Below are 18,151 nucleotides of genomic sequence, written 5' to 3'. Positions count from 1 at the left end.
CGTTGAAAACTTTAATACTGGTAAATTTAAAGACAATATTTTAATGCTCTAGAATCATCATCTCACCACATGAAATACACCTCAACAGGACAAACCTTAATGTGGTCACTTAAGGGACATATCACTCAAATTCAACCCACAGCATTCCTGAGATGTTCCGATGGAACCGCCTGGAGAGCATTTGGAGTCCCCTTTTGAAGTTGACAAATGTTTTATCGTGAAGGACTAGATAAAGTCAATTGGTGTGTTGTACTGCTGTGAGAATTGTAAGGATGCATCAGAGGATATAGACCTTGTCCCAATTAAGTCCACTCTACACCGGTGTGTACCCCGGTCAGAATAGGTACACCGTATCCCTGCGTGTCGTAAAAGGTGACTAAAAGGGTTGGCGTCAGGAAGTGCATCCGGCCATAAAACATCGCCTCAAAAGGAAACCATGATGAGTACAACTGATGGGCAGGGTACAGCCCGAAGTACCCCGTGGGGGTCCTCACCCCCTCTCGTTAAAACTCAAGGTGGGGAACCCGATCGAAGCAAGGGAGGAAATTTTTCCATTTATGATGACCAATCGTCTGATGCCCCACGTGGAGATCGGTTTCTGAGGTTTGGTACATGGAATGTAGGGACAATGACAGGGAGATCTGGAGAAGTGGTTGAAACATTGGTCAGAAGAAGAGTGGACATATGTTGTGTGCAGGAGACACGGTGGAAGGGAAGTGGTGTGAGAATGGTGAAGGGAAGTCAGGGGCAGAAGTACAAGTTTATGTGGCAAGGGTGCCCGGAAGGCGTGCATGGTGTTGGTGTAATGTTTTCTGAGGAGTTTGTAGACAGTGTAGTGAGTGTGACTAGAGTGAGTGAAAGGTTGATGATGGTGAGAATTGTGATCGGAAATCTCTTGGTGAACGTCATCTCGGGATATGCCCCGCAGGTCGGTCGAAGCGATGAAGAGAAGAACATGTTATGGTATGCGATGGAGAAGTTGATGGAAAATGTGAAAGATGAGGAAGTTGTTGGAGTTGGAGGAGACTTGAATGGACATGTGGGAAGGAGTCCAGACGGTTTTGAGGGAGTCCATGGGGGTTATGGATATGGTGTGAGAAATGGAGAAGGTGAAAGGATCTTGGAGTTTGCTGATGGAGCTGATTTGTTGCTCTGTAATACTCAATTCCAGAAAGCGAATAATAAGCTTATTACATACACGTCAGGTGGGTTGACGACAACCATTGACTACCTGATGGTGTGTCAGCGAGATAGGGGAAACCTCCAGGACACAAAGGTGATCCCAGGGGAGGAGACTGTTTCGCAGCACCACCTTGTTGTCTGCGATATAAGGGTGAAAGGTACGCGGAGAATTCGGCGGGTGAAGTATCAACCGAGGATGAAGGTGTGGAGGTTGAAAGAGGCGATAGTGAAGGAAGCATTAAGAGAGAGGCTGAGTATGGTTGAAGATGATGTGGTTGAGCTTGAAAGTGGTTGGATGTCAATGAAAGCTAGTCTATTGGGAGCCGTTGGTGAGGTATGTGGATGGACAAAAGGACCACCGAGGCACTCGGAAACATGGTGGTGGGATGATGAAGTTGGAAAGACGATTGAAGAGAAGAGGAAGAAGTTCAAGGAATGGCAAAAGGCAAAGGATACGGTGGAAGAAGAGGCTGCACATGAAAGCTATAAGGAAGCCAAGAAGGCTGCAAAGAAAGAGGTTGCAAAGGCGCAGGAGGCCCATAGGAAAATGTTTGGAGAACGCTTGGATTCGGAGGAGGGTAAGAGAGTGGTATTCAGGATTGCAAAGCAGATAGCGAGAGAGAGATTTGATGTGACGGGGGTGAGTTGCTTGAAGGATGAAGTGGGACAAATTGTTGTGGATTCAGATGGAATTAAAGGAAGATGGAAGAGATATATGGAAAGGCTGTTGAATATAGAAAATGAATGGGATAGAAACATCGAGAGTAACCCGGTTTTAGGACCAGCAGAGAAGATAACTGAGAAGGAAGTTGAGGAAGCTATAAAAGCAATGAAGAGTAGAAAAGCAGGAGGGCTGACGGGAGTTGTGGGAGATATGTTGAAGGCAGCAGGAAGTTGGGGTGTGAAGAGAATGACAGAGATCTGTAATCTGGTGGTGAAAGAAGGCCGCATTCCAGTGGATTGGGAACTGAGTACCCTCGTCCCTCTGTACAAGGGGAAAGGTGACCCTCTGGACTGTGGCTCCTATAGAGCAATAAAGTTATTGGAGCATGGAATGAAGGTATTGGAAAGGGTGTTGGAGAAGAGGATAAGGAAGAAGGTAAAGATTGACGAAATGCAGTTTGGATTTATGCCAGGAAGAGGAACGACAGATGCCATTTTTATTGTAAGGCAGTTGCAGGAGAAGTACATGGAGAAGAGGAAGAAGTTGTTTTTTGGGTTTGTTGATCTGGAAAAAGCATTTGATCGGGTTCCACGCGAAGTAATGACATGGGCATTGAGGAAGTTAGGAGTGGAGGGATGGTTGATCAGAGTAGTGATGGCCATGTACGAGAGAGCACGCACAGCTGTAAGGACGAAGGATGGGAACAGTGGTGAGTTTGAGGTGAGGGTAGGAGTGCACCAGGGGTCGGTACTAAATCCACTTCTATTTGTAGTTGTGATGGAGGTGCTGGCTCGGAGGGTGAAGGAGGGTTTACCGTGGGAGCTGCTGTATGCAGATGATCTGGTGTTGATTGCAGAGAGTATGGATGGACTGAAGGAGAAGATGAACAAGTGGAAGGAATGTATGGAGGCAAAAGGTTTGAAGGTGAATATCGGAAAGACGAAGGTGATGGCAAGTGGTAAAGCATGTGGTGAGGTGGAAAGGACTGGGAAGTGGCCATGTGCTGTGTGCAGGAAGGGTGTTGGAGTGAACTCCATTCAGTGTACAATGTGTGCTGAATGGGTTCATCGAAAATGTAGTGGGGTGAGAGGGTCATTAACCAGTGTGGCAGCTACATTCAAGTGTAAGGTGTGCATCAAGGGAGCAGCAGATGAAGGAATTGTTGAGTTGGATCTTGGAGATGGTGTGAAGCTGGAAGAGGTGAAAACATTTTGCTATCTCGGAGACATGCTGAATGGAGAAGGTGGATCAGACTCTTCGACGGTTGCTAGAGTGAGATGTGCATGGAAGAAGTTTCGGGAACTGAGTGGCGTGCTGACAAAGAGGGGAGTGTCGTTGAAGCTGAAGGGAAAGGTGTATGCTACATGTGTGAGGAGTACGATGATTTATGGGAGTGAGACATGGGTACTGAACATGGAGCAGCAACAAAGGCTGGAAAGGGTGGAAATGCGAATGGTTCGGTCGATGTGTGGAGTATCGTTGAGAGAGAGGAAGACAAATGATGACTTGCGGAAGATGATGGGAATAGAGTCTGTGATGGAGGTTGTGAAGAGAAACAGGTTGAGATGGTTGGGTCATGTGTTGAGGAAGGATGAAAGTGACTGGGTGAGAGGAGTGTTGGAAATGAGTGTAGTCGGAAGTAGAGGACGGGGAAGACCGAGAAAAACTTGGCTAAATGTGGTGGAAGAGTAAATGTGGGCAAGGGGATTAAGAAGGGGAGATGCAGAAAACAGGGTAAAGTGGAGAAGATTGTCATGGGGCCCGCAAGGCTAACCCCCGCTTTAGCGGGGAAAATGGCCTCTAAATGCTTGTGTGACACCTGGCTTTGAAGTCCACTGTGTAAATGTGCTGAAGATTGCAGTCCATATTAATCTCATTTCCAATCCCATACCAACCTGTGAGGTCTTCTACTTCCATTAAATCCCATGCATCCTTTGTCAACAACATCTCTCTGGCAATTCTCAGAAAATTGTCTCAGTGCTGGCACATCTGGCAGTTCACTCTGGCAGGTTGGCAAGGACTGCAAGCAGCCATCTCTCTTCAAGACTGGTCTCCTATAACTACAACCCCTGATATTAACTCAGCCTGGGAATTATTCCACAGAAACATGCTTTCTCTTATCCACAGATCCAACCTATCTCACCTTCAGTTGGCCTACCCATATTCCTGCCCATAGTACATTGAATCCTTTGGGGGGGGGGGGGGGAGGGCAGTTGCTCTGAAACAACTTGCCTTCTCTTCCTGGAAAGCAAATCCGACCGAAGGCACAGAAACCACAACAAGAGTGTGTCTACTCTCAGGAGAGCCAGAAAATAACATCTGTCCAACCTCATGAAGGAACATCCAAACTTGTCTCCCTCCTCTACAACCTGGTGGCACCTTGTTAAGTCTGTCTCTGGTGTATGGTCCCCTTCCATCCCTTCCCTCTCTTAAAATGACGCCACAGCCAACTCTGCTCGTGAGAAGGCTGAATGCCTCAATTCTGTGTTTGCTTCCAAATTTTGTGTACCCAACCCCTTGCTCTCTGTAACGACCCAATCCAATCACACCCAACTGTTCCTGGACTGTATTTTGCACCTGAGAAGGTGGATAAGGTTCTTTCAACCCTCGACTCTGACTCTGCAACTGGACCGGATGGCATCACTTGCCCTGAAAACCTGCTCTGCTGCTCTTGCACATCCTCTCTCTGTCCTTTTCACTTTATATTTTGTGCGAGCTAAAGGGTTCTAAAGGGTTCAAAAGGATAATTCTAAAGGGTAATTCTAAAGGGTAATTCTAAAGGGTAATTCTAAAGGATAATTCTAAAGGGTAATTGTAAAGGGTTCTAACTGGTAATTGTTAAGGGTAACTTGAAAGGGTTCCAAAGGATTATTCTAAAGGATTCTAAAGGGTAATTCTAAAGGGTTCTAAAGGGTAAATGTAAGGGGTTCTAAAGGGAAATTCTAAAGGGTAATTTTAAAGGGTTATTCTCAAGGGTTCTGAAGGGTAATTCTAAAGGGTTCTGAAGGGTAATTATAAAGGGTAATTCTAAAGGGTTCTAACTGGTAATTCTTAAGGGTAACTTGAAAGGGTTCCAAAGGATTATTCTAAAGGATTCTAAAGGGTAATTCTAAAGGGTTCCAAAGGATAAATGTAAGGGGTTCTAAAGGGAAATTCTATTGGATAATTTGAAAGGGTTATTCTAAAGGGTAATTCTCAAGGGTTCTGAAGGGTAATTCTAAAGGGTTCTAAGTGGTAATTCTAAGCGGTAACTTGAAAGGGTTCCAAAGGATTATTCTAAAGGATTACAAAGGGTAATTCTAAAGGGTTCTAAAGGGTAAATGTAAGGGGTTCTAAAGGGAAATTCTAAAGGGTAATTTTAAAGGGTTATTCTCAAGGGTTCTGAAGGGTAATTCAAAAGGGTTCTGAAGGGTAATTATAAAGGGTAATTCTAAAGGGTTCTAACTGGTATTTCTAAAGGGTAACTTGAAAGGGTTCCAAAGGATTATTCTAAAGGGTTCTAAAGGGTAAATGTAAGGGGTTCTAAAGGGAAATTCTAAAGGGCAATTTGAAAGGGTTATTCTAAAGGGTAATTCTCAAGGGTTCTGAAGGGTAATTCTAAAGGGTTCTAACTGGTAATTCTAAATGGTAACTTGAAAGGGTTCCAAAGGATTATTCTAAAGAATTATAAAGGGTAATTCTAAAGGGTTCTAATGGGTAATTCTAGAGGGTTCTAAAGGGTACTTCTCATGGGTAATTGTCAAGGGTTCTAATGGATAATTCTGAAGGGTTCTAATGGGTAATTCTAAAGGGATCTAATGGGTAATTCTAGAGGGTTCTAAAGGATACTTCTCATGGGTAATTGTCAAGGGTTCTAATGGGTAATTCTGAAGAATAATTTGAAAGGGTAATTCCAATGTATTTCGTTCGTTTCTACGCTTTGCCTATTATATATTAAAAATGCCAAATTGAACCACTTCCTTCGGACATGGGTGTGCTTTTGTTTTTAAGTCTGCATGATCTTTGCTTCGACTGACTTTTCTTGCAGTTCTATGAAGTGACCACATTCAATCCAACTTTTCAAATGGTCTGACATGTACCCAAGAAAAACAATTATATTCATCATGATCATGTGCAAGCATTTGTCTGTGCATTTCAGTGCTTGTTCCCAACTATTCTAGTTTTAGTGAGTGCTTGAAGCTTCCTGTTGCTCATCACTCTAAATGCTTGATGAGATGTGTCTTTTTTCTTTCGAGTGCAGCCTTATGGCTGGTGGTTGCATCATTGGGTAGGGACGCGGCTATGCCACCAATGCAGTGTCCATATTATCAGTATGCTGGTACTCATTTTACCGACCTCGGAAGGATGACAGGCTGAGTCAACCCCACCTGGTATCAATTCAGTGGCCAACGGGGCTCAAACTCAGGACCCTAGGATCCCCTAGGATCCCAAGTCAGCCACCCTAAGCACGAAGCCAACACCAGGCATGAGACTTCTTCTTCCTCTTTCAGCTGCTCCTGTTAGGGGTCGCCACAGCGAATCATCCATATGATCCGCATAGTGATTTGGCACATGTTTTACACTGGATGCCCTTCCTGACGCAACCCTGGTCGCCTCTTGCGACACAGGGATCTGGTCCACCTATTTTAACCGGGGTATACACCGACCCAGTAGACTGGTACTCACTTCGCCGACCTCGGAAGGATGACAGGCTGAGTCAACCCCCTGGTGTATTAATTCAGTGGCCCAACGGGGCTTGAACTCAGGACCTTTTGGATCCCAAACCGCTGCCCAAACCACTGTGCCAACACCAGGCTTTAACACCAGGCATGAGACATGTCTGTAAAAAAAATAGTTTCATTCTGCTTGGATATCTGAATATTTCAGTGTGAAGAAGATTCTCGACTCACCCATGGCATTACTGTTGAATAGCAAGACCCCATGTGCATTTTCCTCATCTTCCACAGCCATGTAGAAAGGGTGCACGCCATAGCTGTTTAAAAGGTTCTGGGAGGAAAAAATGAATAAACAAGCAGATGGACCATAAAGCTCATTGTCATGGCTTCTTTCACTCACACTTGGTCCTAAAAGGGGAATCCAAACGCTCAGACTACTTTGATGCTAAATCTATCCCTTGATACCCTCCATAATAGATATGATGTGTCTTTTTCTGATTCGCGAATTGGGTGATTTTACGATTAAAGTTGAAATCTTCTTCTTCTTCTTCTTCTTCTTCTTCTTCTTCTTCTTCTTCTTCTTCTTCTTCTTCTTCTTCTTCTTCTTCTTCTTCTTCTTCTTCTTCTTCTTCTTCTTCTTCTTCTTCTTCTTCATGCTTAGCCTGACATCACACCTGTAAGTCAATTGTGAGATTTGTACTGTCTACAACTGACCGCAGTACGATTTTACTCAAACGGTGAATAATTTTCGATTTTCCACAAATATGCTGAGTCGATGAGTCCTTGGTGGTTGTAGTAATACAAACCAAGATGGTTTCAATGCTACATCAATGGCCAAAAGACCCGAAGTTTGCCAGAAATTGGACGAGGTTTGTCTGAAATACCTGAGTATGGATCAGGCCAACAAAATGTTCACTTTTGTGCTCGGAACATTTTACAGAGCACTGTTATGAAACAACAGAGATAGCTCGATCTTGTGGTTGGCTGCCACGATTGATTCCAGCAGATGTAATGCCCAGTTTGATGTCTATCCGAGAGATGACATGCACATTGATGAATCACTCTGCCTGTGAAACACCGGGATGGCAGTTTATAGCTGGGTCGGAATTCAAACCCAGGCTAGATATCTAAGAATGAGTGTTTGTACCTGTTGGCTATTCTGCCTTGATGTGATGATTTTTGCTTTGTAACAACTGAAAACATTTTTTACTCATTGTAATCATCGAACTTATTTTGCCTTCCTAACTCCAGAAATGTCTCCATGGAGAACCGAGCCATGGAAGCTTGTAGAGATTGAAGCTTGAGCTCAAACAAGCACTCCAAAGAAACAATTGAAGAAACTTTAAAAAAGAAATGTTTAATTTTCTAACATGTATCTATCTATGTCAAAGTGATGGGTCGTATAATGAAAGAAGATCGTATTAAAAAAAAAAAAGGGAAACATCGTGTAAAATAAAATTGCACATTTTCAGTGAGCGAGCCACCGCCTCAGAACCCGCACAACAGTGTGAGGCCAAATGCAGGTAGGCCCTCAACTTTGTTCAAATGATCGATATATTCAGTGTGAATACTTTTGCCGTGTATGACCATGGCTTGGAAACGAACAACCAAGCAGCTTGAGGAGCACACACCAAGTGGCTTAAGCACTCCAATTAAGCAATTGATAAGGAAGGGCTTGTTTGGCAAGCGATTAGCATCACTGATCGGCCATACAAACACCGTGCACCAAGAGATAAAGGAAATGTCAAGCAATATCCGAAGTGGACAAATGAACACTCTTTTTTAGCAGTCTGAACTGCTGCTGAGGTTAAATAAGAAGTTTAAATTTTGAAATTTGGCATAGATGAAGAGATTATAGAGGTTATGGCATGTGCGGAAATGAAACAAAGGCACGAATGCTGGTGTCTCCCGGCATTTAAAATAATCATTGCAATGTATTCAGAGATTTGTTGGTATGATGTTCAGGCATTCGATGATATGAGTGAGGAAAGTAAAAAAAAATTATTGCATGTTGAGCAGGCTGAAAAAAATGGGGAATTAACGAAACGGGACAGCATTGAACAGCGAGGTGACCAAGGATGAGCCTTGATAAAGGATAATTAAATAAGGCCATTGATTATCTTCAAAAGGGGTGTTTAAGGGAACCCAAACACCTGATTTTCACTCATGCACTCCTTTGGAGATCCCTTCGTTTGTATGTAAAGTTTGGGGCTTTTCGGTTTTATGCTTTTGGAGTTATGGAGATGAAGGACAGGAGGACTGACTGATGGGCACACACTGACATTTATTAGTGTAGATTAAGCTTGTGTTTTCCTGCATAGTAATGTTACGTGGGTAGGGGGCTGGGGGATCAATAAATAGATCATGCTAAGACCTTGGCTTCATCCGTGTTTTCGTGGAGGTTAGAATTATTCTTTATCAGGGAAACTTTCAGAGGAAAGTGATATGGTTAAACGTTTGCCAAGGAGGTGGCGAGTGTAAACATTGAAGCACATTTTGTGAAGATTGTTTTGTGAAACCTCCTAACAGGCAAGGCTTGGTGTAGGATTTATGGCATTTAATATCAAAGGCACAAAGGAACTTGGAAAGTGCTACGCGCTTATAACAAAATGGAATCATCACAGACTGTTTGGCCTGTGGACTGCAATCTGTGGGTGCGAGGTGAGCTGTGGAGCCCTGGAGAGGGGTGGAACACTTTTGTTCAGGGCAGTCCCATAGGGCAGGACAGCACGCACAAAATATGGCACTGCTGAAAGACCGCGGGCGGCCGATAACAGGACCTGCCACCCATGAATGGCTGTGCCTTTGCATGCACAGCAGTTGCAGTTCAGCTTATACTCTAAAGAAGTTGACATCACCTCCCTCTGTTTTTCATCCACCCCCCCCCCCACTTAATGGGAAGTAGTTTTTGGAGAGATGTGGATGATGCGTCCACCATCATCGCTCCTCAGCACTCCTCATCACAACATGCCATCCTGCATGACTTGATCCTGCTCAAGCCACCATTGTGATGGACCCAGACACCAACTCAAGCCTGTTACAAGTCCTCACCTGCCCCTTTGGTTCTCGGAAGAGTGCAGTATTTGGCGCCATTAGTTGTGGTCAGGATTTATTTCTCCAGTACATGCAGTTTCATGTCGTCCCCCATCCCCTGTTTGTGTCTGTCAACTGCTTGAAAAGTTCCACATCTATTAATTGTGTCCTGTCTCCCTTATCCACCTTATTTTTTTATATTAAAATAAAGCATTTTAATTGGAATAATAAACGTTTTCTCATCTTTTGTGTTTCATGCATGAACACCCCCAGTTTTGGTTTTGTTTGAACGAACCTTGGGAGATTGTGAATTGACAAATGAACGCAGTAATCGTAAGAACACAATAGCTTCTAGCATAGTTCCTTTTGTTCAATATAAAGAACATTGTACATCGACAATTTCCCATTATACAATCAGCCAGAGAGCCCTTTCATGTGTTCTTTCCTGAAACTGGACAAATAACAAGAGCCAAGGATATTATGCAGTGAGTGGATCTTGCTCATCCTACTCTTCAAATTTATCAAAGTGAAACGTAAGACTGACATGAATATAACAGACTGCATATTACAGTTGTACAGTAACATTAGTCAACTATAGTGCCAATTTGTAATAATCATGTTACTACAAAACAACAAATTAGCGAAAAAAATTAATAAATGCAAATGATGTTTCAAAGTGAGCTTCGCAGGATGTATGGATCACACATACCTGGATCAGGAGCACTTAAAATAGGTACAAAAAGGTTGTGATAAGACTTGTAGATGTGAAATACTCACACCAGGTGGTTGGTCTTTGGAAAACAAAGCCCAGGACTCCCAGTTGAACTTCAACAGGAAGGATCTGTGCATCGTTTCTCCGAGACCATATATATACTCGGAAGGAAGGAAACTGGACATTTGAATGAATTTTTCTGTGAAGGTAAGACCAGGAACTTGGGAGTTCCAGCTGTAAGAGATGGAGGTGTGTGAGGTCAGAAGTGTGAGCAGATGGTAAAACAAAATGAACATGTTTTGTATACTTTGGTTAAATTATAATTATACCTCATAGCCACATGTTGATTATTTTTTGGAAATCTATCTTTTACTCAAAGAAGCGTCGTGTGTGTGTGTGTGTGTGTGTGTGTGTGTGTGTGTGTGTGTGTGTGTGTGTGTGTGTGTGTGTGTGTGTGTGTGTGTGTGTGTGTGAGACACTTTATCCCAAAGGGTTTCTGCTCTCTTAGAATAAGAAAAAAAAGACCGTCTGCCCTGAAGCTCACCTGCATCAGGAGAAACAGTCACTCAAATTCCCTGCTGACCCCCTTAGACCCTGAATTTTTTTAATGCTGTGAACAGACTTTGGGACATCAAAGGTGATGAAGGTTGTAGTCAAGTTTCATTGAAATTGTGTATGGTTTGGAGAAGAGAGCAAATACCATTTTTTTGGGAGAGGGGGGGGGTCAGGATTTTTTTTTTTGCCCTCCAACCCCCATGGACTCCCTTAATTAGCACAGATTTTGATGCAGTCAATACACTTTGGTACATCATGGGTGAAGAATGTTGTGGTGAAGTTTCATCAAAATCGTGTCCATAGTTTTGGGGAAAAGAGAGCAAATACCTATTTTGGGGGTCAAACCCCCATAAACACCCTTCATGAGCACAGATTTTGATGCAACCAATATACCCGTTTGTGGTCAGGCTCCTCGTTAGGCATCACACATCAGAAGCCTCGTTTGGCATCAGATATGAAGCTTGCGGTCATGTTTCATCAAAATCCTGTGTTTGGTTCAAGCGATAATGACTGGTGTTTATGGACTGACTCACTCACTCACTCACTGACTCACTCACTCACCTACAGACACTGCTCGATTGCATAAGCTCACCTGACTTAAGTCCAGGTGAGCTGAAAATGGTACCATTGGAAAGCTAATAATCGGTTTCCTTGATTGCAAAGCTCATTATCGATTTACTTGGAAAAAATTTTTTGTGTACATCAACATGATGCTTATTGTTTTAAAAGGCCATCTTTCAAGAAGGGAAGAAGAAGAAGAAGAAGAAGAAGAAGAAGAAGAAGAAGAAGAAGAAGAAGAAGAAGAAGAAGAAGAAGAAGAAGCGTAACATGGAGCTTAATGCCGTGGTCTCCCAACAGTATTTATCAAATATTGTTTTTAATATTCTCTGACAGCAGGAAACCTTTAGAATAAATTGTGATGGACACAGAAGGTGGACACAAACAACAACAATCATATTGACGATGACAGCAGCAGCAACAACTACTGTTACTGTACATGTTATAAAAGATCATTTTTTTGTGTTTCACTTCATTTTTCATCCTCAGTGAGACCACAGAACGACGTGCAATATGTTTGGGAAGTGAAACATGTTGAATTTTGATTAAACCTGCGATCAAAGTGACACGTGGGTAGTGACAGGTGGGTACTGTTTTTCAATATTTCAAAAAAAAACTTTAGTGTCCAGTGAACCCTTAAATATCGTGGGTTTGAATATCGCAAGTTTTGAGAAAAACTGTTACTATTGGTAAACAAAGTGCAAAAAGGTCGAGGAAAGTGATGTCTTTGACTCGGAAAGTGGAGGTTTTGGAGAAACTTGGTCGAGGCGAAAGTGCATTTATTTACTTTATTCGCTGGTGTTCGGAGCTACAGACCGATTGATAAAAGAAACGCATGGACAGCTTACAAAAGGAAACAATTTTAGAGATTACGTAATGAGGGGAAGAAGGTGAGGGCTTTGAGGCTGATAGGAAGGGCTGGACTTACAAAATACTCTCCTCTAAGTTGTCGAGCCTGCGTTCGAATCCTCACATAGCTATAAATTGTCATTCCAGTGTTTCACAGGCAGGGTGATTCATCATTGTGTGTGTTGTCCCTCGGATGGACGTTAAACTTGGGGGTCCCATCTGCCAGCATTATTGGTGGATGTTTAAGACCACACAGTGTCCTTTGCGAAGAGTATGCAAACTATAGGTAACACCATAAAAAAAAATGAAAAAATTTCTGCCCAAACTACTGCTGGGAAGGCAATGGCAAACAACCCAGTAGAGCTATTGCTCAGGAAGATGCGTCATTGGTGGAACCGATGCTCTGTGAAGACAATAGTACATGAGAGAGGGAGACAGACAGAGAGACAGAGAGAGACAGAGACAGAGAGACGGAGAGACGGAGAGACGGAGAGACGGAGAGACGGAGAGACGGAGAGACGGAGAGACGGAGAGACGGAGAGACGGAGAGACGGAGAGACGGAGAGACGGAGAGACAGAGAGACAGAGAGACAGAGAGACAACAAATTACAGAATGGATTGGCCATTTAATCTGCCTTTGAATGTTTAATCTTCTTCAACACAGCAGGATACTTCATCACAAAGCAGATTTATATGTACTTTACAAGTCTATTCCAATTGTGATGTGTATATTTTTGACGATCGCAAACCTTCCTCTCTATTTTCTGGAAGCCTGGGAACCTAACCCCCTTATTACAATATGAAATTGGTCATAGTTGCAGTATTAATTATCGTGACATTTTCCAGGAACATGACCACAATATTTAATGGTTTACAGTCACACATAAACAATTTTTTAAGTGATTCTTCACCATTGAGAGATAGGGCAAAACTAATATATATATATAGCATGATATGTCAAAAAGTTGTGGACGGATTCGGATGAAATTTGGTGGACAGGTTGGGTGTGTCGCAAGGACGAATTGTTTAAATTTTGTAGAAAATCCGAATCCGGATGTGGATGCGATGATTATTAATTTCTTTAAAGTGATTCTTCACCATTGAGAGATAGGGCCAAAATGATATACAGAATGATATTTCAAAAATGTATTGGGCCCAATATGTTCTCGTGGATCAGGCATTTTGTGGCGGAGGTATGCGCTCTACCAAGTGCCCTTTTAGTTGTTGATGTTTTTAATTTGTGTTGGCTGTATTTTCATAATCAAGGTTTGCTGAAGATTTGATGAAAAAAGCTCAATTGGTAAAAAAGTTATGGTCAGAAATATTGGTAAAAGAGACACTCAATGGTAAATAAATAAAGAAACACGGAAGTGATAAAATAAAACTTTTGTTGATGCGCTATCATTATGTACCATTGCCATTATCAATTACCTAATCGCAAGAGGTGAAGATTATGGGTGAGCTCAATGTGATACAAGTCAAAAAGATCCATTCTATTTTCAAGTGGAGGGAAGGTGAGACAGGAGTGGTGAGTGGAGAAGGGAGAGAAGAGGTGAGAGGGATGGCCAATGAGGTGCGAGTGGACAGCCAGTGAGGGGAAAGTGGAGGGAGAAAGGAGAAGGGATGATAATGAAGAGATTGGGAATGTGGAGGGGAGAGGGTTGAGGGGATAGTTGAAGGGGGGAGGGGATAGTGAAAGAGGGGAGGGGATGGTGGTGGGAGGAGGACAGAGTGGAGAGGGGGAGAGTGGAGGGGACCATCTCACACTGAATTCTGTACAAACTGATATAATATTACGCTGTGGAAATCTTTGTCAACAGTCATGAAAACTTCCCTCCCCTCCAGAACACAGACATACCCACTCGACTGCCATTACTTGTGAAGGAACCTAATCTTCATTTTGTGTGCAACTTCTGGCTATGAGAGTGGAGGGCCAGTGAGATGAGAGAGGAGAACCAGTGAGGGGATGGAGGAGGGGAGGAGAATGTATCCAGTCATGTGTAGTTTGTAATAACAATTTTCTTATTCAAACTTTAAGGTTATCAAAAAAAAGTTACAGAAGAAGCCCTGAACACTTTTGATCATATTTCCTGCCAAGAAAGATAAAGTTTACAGGGAAGGGGCCGACATGTAATTGGCTTTCCTTCAAACAACTACATTCCAGGAACTCGTCCTCAAGGCAAAAAAAACAACTCATGGTAGTGTGCTTGCTTAATGCACTACCACTGGCCTAATAGGGGCTATTTATAGTTTCTATGACTTTGCCCTATCACATTTTGACCAAATTTTGAATTATTTTCTCCATATTCTGATTATAAAGGTTTGTTGAAAAATCTGTTGACAAAAGCTCAAATGGTTAAAAAAGTAATGGCCTGGATAGGTGGACAAACAGGCACACACACACACACAGAGGCTATTACAAAACCCCATCTCCCACTACATGGGGGGATGGGCTAACCAAGGAGAATGGGAAGGATGATGGGAATGTGAGAGGATGGCATTGGGGTCCTCAAATATGGGTGGAGGACAGGTCATTTGTTTAGTTACAACTCATGTGGATTTCACTATGATAATTTGGATTTGAATTCAACAAACCCCAGCAGTGACAAATTAGCGGCGGTCACAAACAATCTTTGCAAAAGTATCAGCCATTGGGCTCATCTCACTGGACGTACGTATGCTTGTCTATTTCTTATACATTCAAAACATAAGAGAGCACAAGCATTTCGGGTCGAGCAATGACACTGCACAAAGATTTATGAGTTGTTCTGTTTCCAACTTATAATCCCAAAATCACACAAACAATATACCATGAAGCTATCAGCGATCAACCTGAGGCAAGTCCAAAGGCACGTGATGAGCTCTGGACGTGCTGTGGATGAATCTGTACATGTGTTTCTCTGCAGATCATTAGGTGTGTTTTGTAATTGACTATATTACATCCTCTTTTGCTCCGACAAAGGGTTAACGGCTGAACCATCAGCTCTTCCACGCTTCTTATGGTGGTTGGCGTACCTCGATTGATTTCACCTTGTGCATTACATTTGCTCTCCGCCTGATTGGTTAGCAGGAATTTAATTGTTTTCACAGAACTGATTATCCGGCTTGACTTGCATGTTCAAATTAAATTCAAATTCTCAGTTATTTATTCAACTCCCAATGCAATGCTGACTGTTCATCACGGTCTATAAACATTGCTGTGAAATTTGCATTGTAATGGTAAAAAATTAAGATGAATATCATCGCACCAAATGTTCAACTATCATTTGCAAAAATTGGTTTAATGATGATATTTCATTCTAAAAACGTCTGGGTTAAAACGTTCTGCTCTTTGGATGAAGAACATTGCTATTTGAACAAACAGCATGGGAACAGACGGTGTGCCAAAGACATGCAAATTACTGACAATGTGCCGCCTATTTTCACACCAGCTGAGGTTAATGGCAAAGAATGGGGTGGGGGAAGTAGTTGGGGAGATGAGGAAGAGGGTGGATTTCAGGGGAAAATGGGAGGGGGTTGGGGTGGGATGGGGGTCCTAGCTATTATACACCAGATCCAGCATCAGAAATTGTGAAGGTAAAAATATGTGAAACTCACATAACAGCGTTGTTTGCCTTGCGAGTGATCTTTAATCCAAATGGTGAATCCACAAGATCCACAGTATAAAGTTGCTGATTTAAGCGTGATGATGGTTCAGGCACATTCAGTGGTACTGGCACCTCGTAGCGTGCATTCTTTGGGTCTGATACCTGGATGGAGTTGAGTTGGGTCAACACTTTCTGGACGTGACGTGGAAAATCAGGAACAACATTAGTCTGCTTTGCTTATCTACTGACAACTAATTACCACTGATAATTATCCAAAAACACTGAATCATCCCAAATAAATGGGAATGGATGCAAAGCGTAAATATTTATAATCACAATTTCTTAAAGACCAACAATGAATCACTTGGAGTATAATATCAATCCCTTCCTCAAATGGCTCAAACCATGCATTTTCAATTTTATTTTTTCTGCAAATGGAAATCGATAAACAGATAGCTTGAAAGTTGAAATTTATAAGCATCGATCATGTTAATTGAAATCGATAAGAAAATATCTTGCAAATGGAAATCGATAAGTACAGATCTTGCAAATGGAAATCTACAAGTATAGCTCTTCCTCGTGGAAATTGATAAGTATAGATATAAATGAGTGAAATTGATAAGTATAGATCATCCTCATTTGAATTGATAAGTATAAATCTTGCAATTTGAAATCGATAATAACACATCTTGCAAATTAAAATTGATAAGTATACATGCTAAAGGCAATCAATAAGTAGAAATCTTCCTAATGGAAACTGATACAGTTGATGTAGATGCAAATAGAAATTGATATACATAGATGAAAATGGAAAGTATCAATCTTGCGGAGTGAAATTGATAATTATACATCTTGAAAATGTAAATTTACAAGTATTGTTCTTGCAAATGGAAATCCTTAAGTACAGATCTTGCTGATTGAAATTGAAAAGTATAAATCTTGTTAACTGAATCGATTATAAATGTACATATTGCTGGTTGAAACCAATAAGTATAGATCATGCTAATTGTAATTGATAAGTAAATATCTTGAAAATAGAAATCGATAAGTATAGCTCCTGCAAATAAGAATCTAGAACTACAGATCTTCCCAATCGAAATCAATAAGTATTGATTTTGCAAATGGTAATCTAGAATGATAAATCTTCCTAAAGGAAATCTAGAAGTATGGATCTTGCAAATGGAAATCGATAAATATAGATGTTGCTTTTTTATTTGGTATGCATTCTGTAGATGCTGGCTGCATCATTGCTGTGAGCAGGGCTGTGTTGCATCATTGCTGTGACCAGGGCTGTACTGTTGATGCAGTGTCCCATTTCCAGTAAGCTGACTCATTTTTCCAACCTCATAAGGATGACAAGCTGAGTCAACCAAACTGGTGTTATTTAACGGCAGACAGGGGCTCAAGCTCAAGAGCTTAAGATCGTAAGCCAGCCACCTTAACCGTTAAGCCAACACCAGGCTTTTAGATCTTGCTGATTGAAAAGGATAAGTACAGATGTTGCTAAATGAAATTGATAATTATACATCTTGCTAATTGAAATCGATAAGCATATATCTTTCTAAAGACAATCAATAAGTCGAGATCTTCCAAATGGAAATCAATATACTGTAGATGCAAATGGAAGAAAATACATATCTTCCAAATTAAAATCGATAAGTATAGATCTTGCAAATGGAAATCAAGAAGAATAGATCTTCCTGATGGAAATGTAAAAGTACAGATCTTACCGATGGAAATCTTAAGTATTGATATTGCTGATTGCAAATGATAAGAAAAGATCCTGCTAATTGAAATGGATAAGTAGATATCTTGCAAATGGAAAAGTTTAAGTATTGATAAGTACAGATCTTGCTGACTGTAATCGATAATTATAGATATTGCAAATCGAAATCGATAAGTATACATCTTGCTGACTGAAATAGATTAGTACAGATCTATTATGAGACAATTATAGGCTGGGTTTTAACAAAGTGATTCGATAAATCAACATTCTCTTTAATGTCTGTTTTCTCTGATCAGTTCCTCTTCACTGAAATTTGCTGGATTGATCTAATCCGAAGAGTGGTCCAAGGTCGAGCTGTGTTCGTGGAGCCACGCCATTTTCAGGGACCATAGTTTGGTACTAATTGAAGTCTTTGGAAACCCGTTGCTCTGATGAATATTAATCCATTTGGAATATAAACTGAAATATGAAGCTTTCAAACATTAGTACATGGTAAAACGAACAATTTGCAAATCAAGACTCATTATGGACCGAATTCATGACATGCTTACTAAAGGATCTCATGCTGGAAAAATACTTCAGAGCCAGCACCAGTCATTTGACTCATTTAATTCTTATACAGAGCTTAAT

The 18,151-nt window shown here is 41.5% G+C and overlaps 1 protein-coding gene across 1 annotated transcript in view; it reads right to left on the bottom strand.

Moving 5' to 3' along the window:
- Positions 1-18,151, bottom strand: part of LOC147012881 (sucrase-isomaltase, intestinal-like) — a 465,156-nt gene that overhangs the window by 53,791 nt on the left and 393,214 nt on the right. Inside the window, exons 32-34 of the mRNA XM_085853461.1 lie at positions 15,806-15,957; positions 10,312-10,480; positions 6,736-6,832 (exon numbers count right to left, since the gene is read on the bottom strand). Of these exons, the coding sequence (XP_085709587.1) occupies positions 6,736-6,832; positions 10,312-10,480; positions 15,806-15,957 (418 nt within the window). The remainder of the gene's footprint in view (positions 1-6,735; positions 6,833-10,311; positions 10,481-15,805; positions 15,958-18,151) is intronic.

This window comes from Eptatretus burgeri, chromosome 14, assembly GCF_056783735.1.
Source record: "Eptatretus burgeri isolate ZD-2024b chromosome 14, Ebu_testis_v1, whole genome shotgun sequence".
Taxonomy (NCBI): Eukaryota; Metazoa; Chordata; class Myxini; order Myxiniformes; family Myxinidae; genus Eptatretus; species Eptatretus burgeri.
The sequence above is the reverse complement of the archived record's forward strand: the minus strand, read 5'-3'. Positions and strand labels throughout refer to the sequence as shown.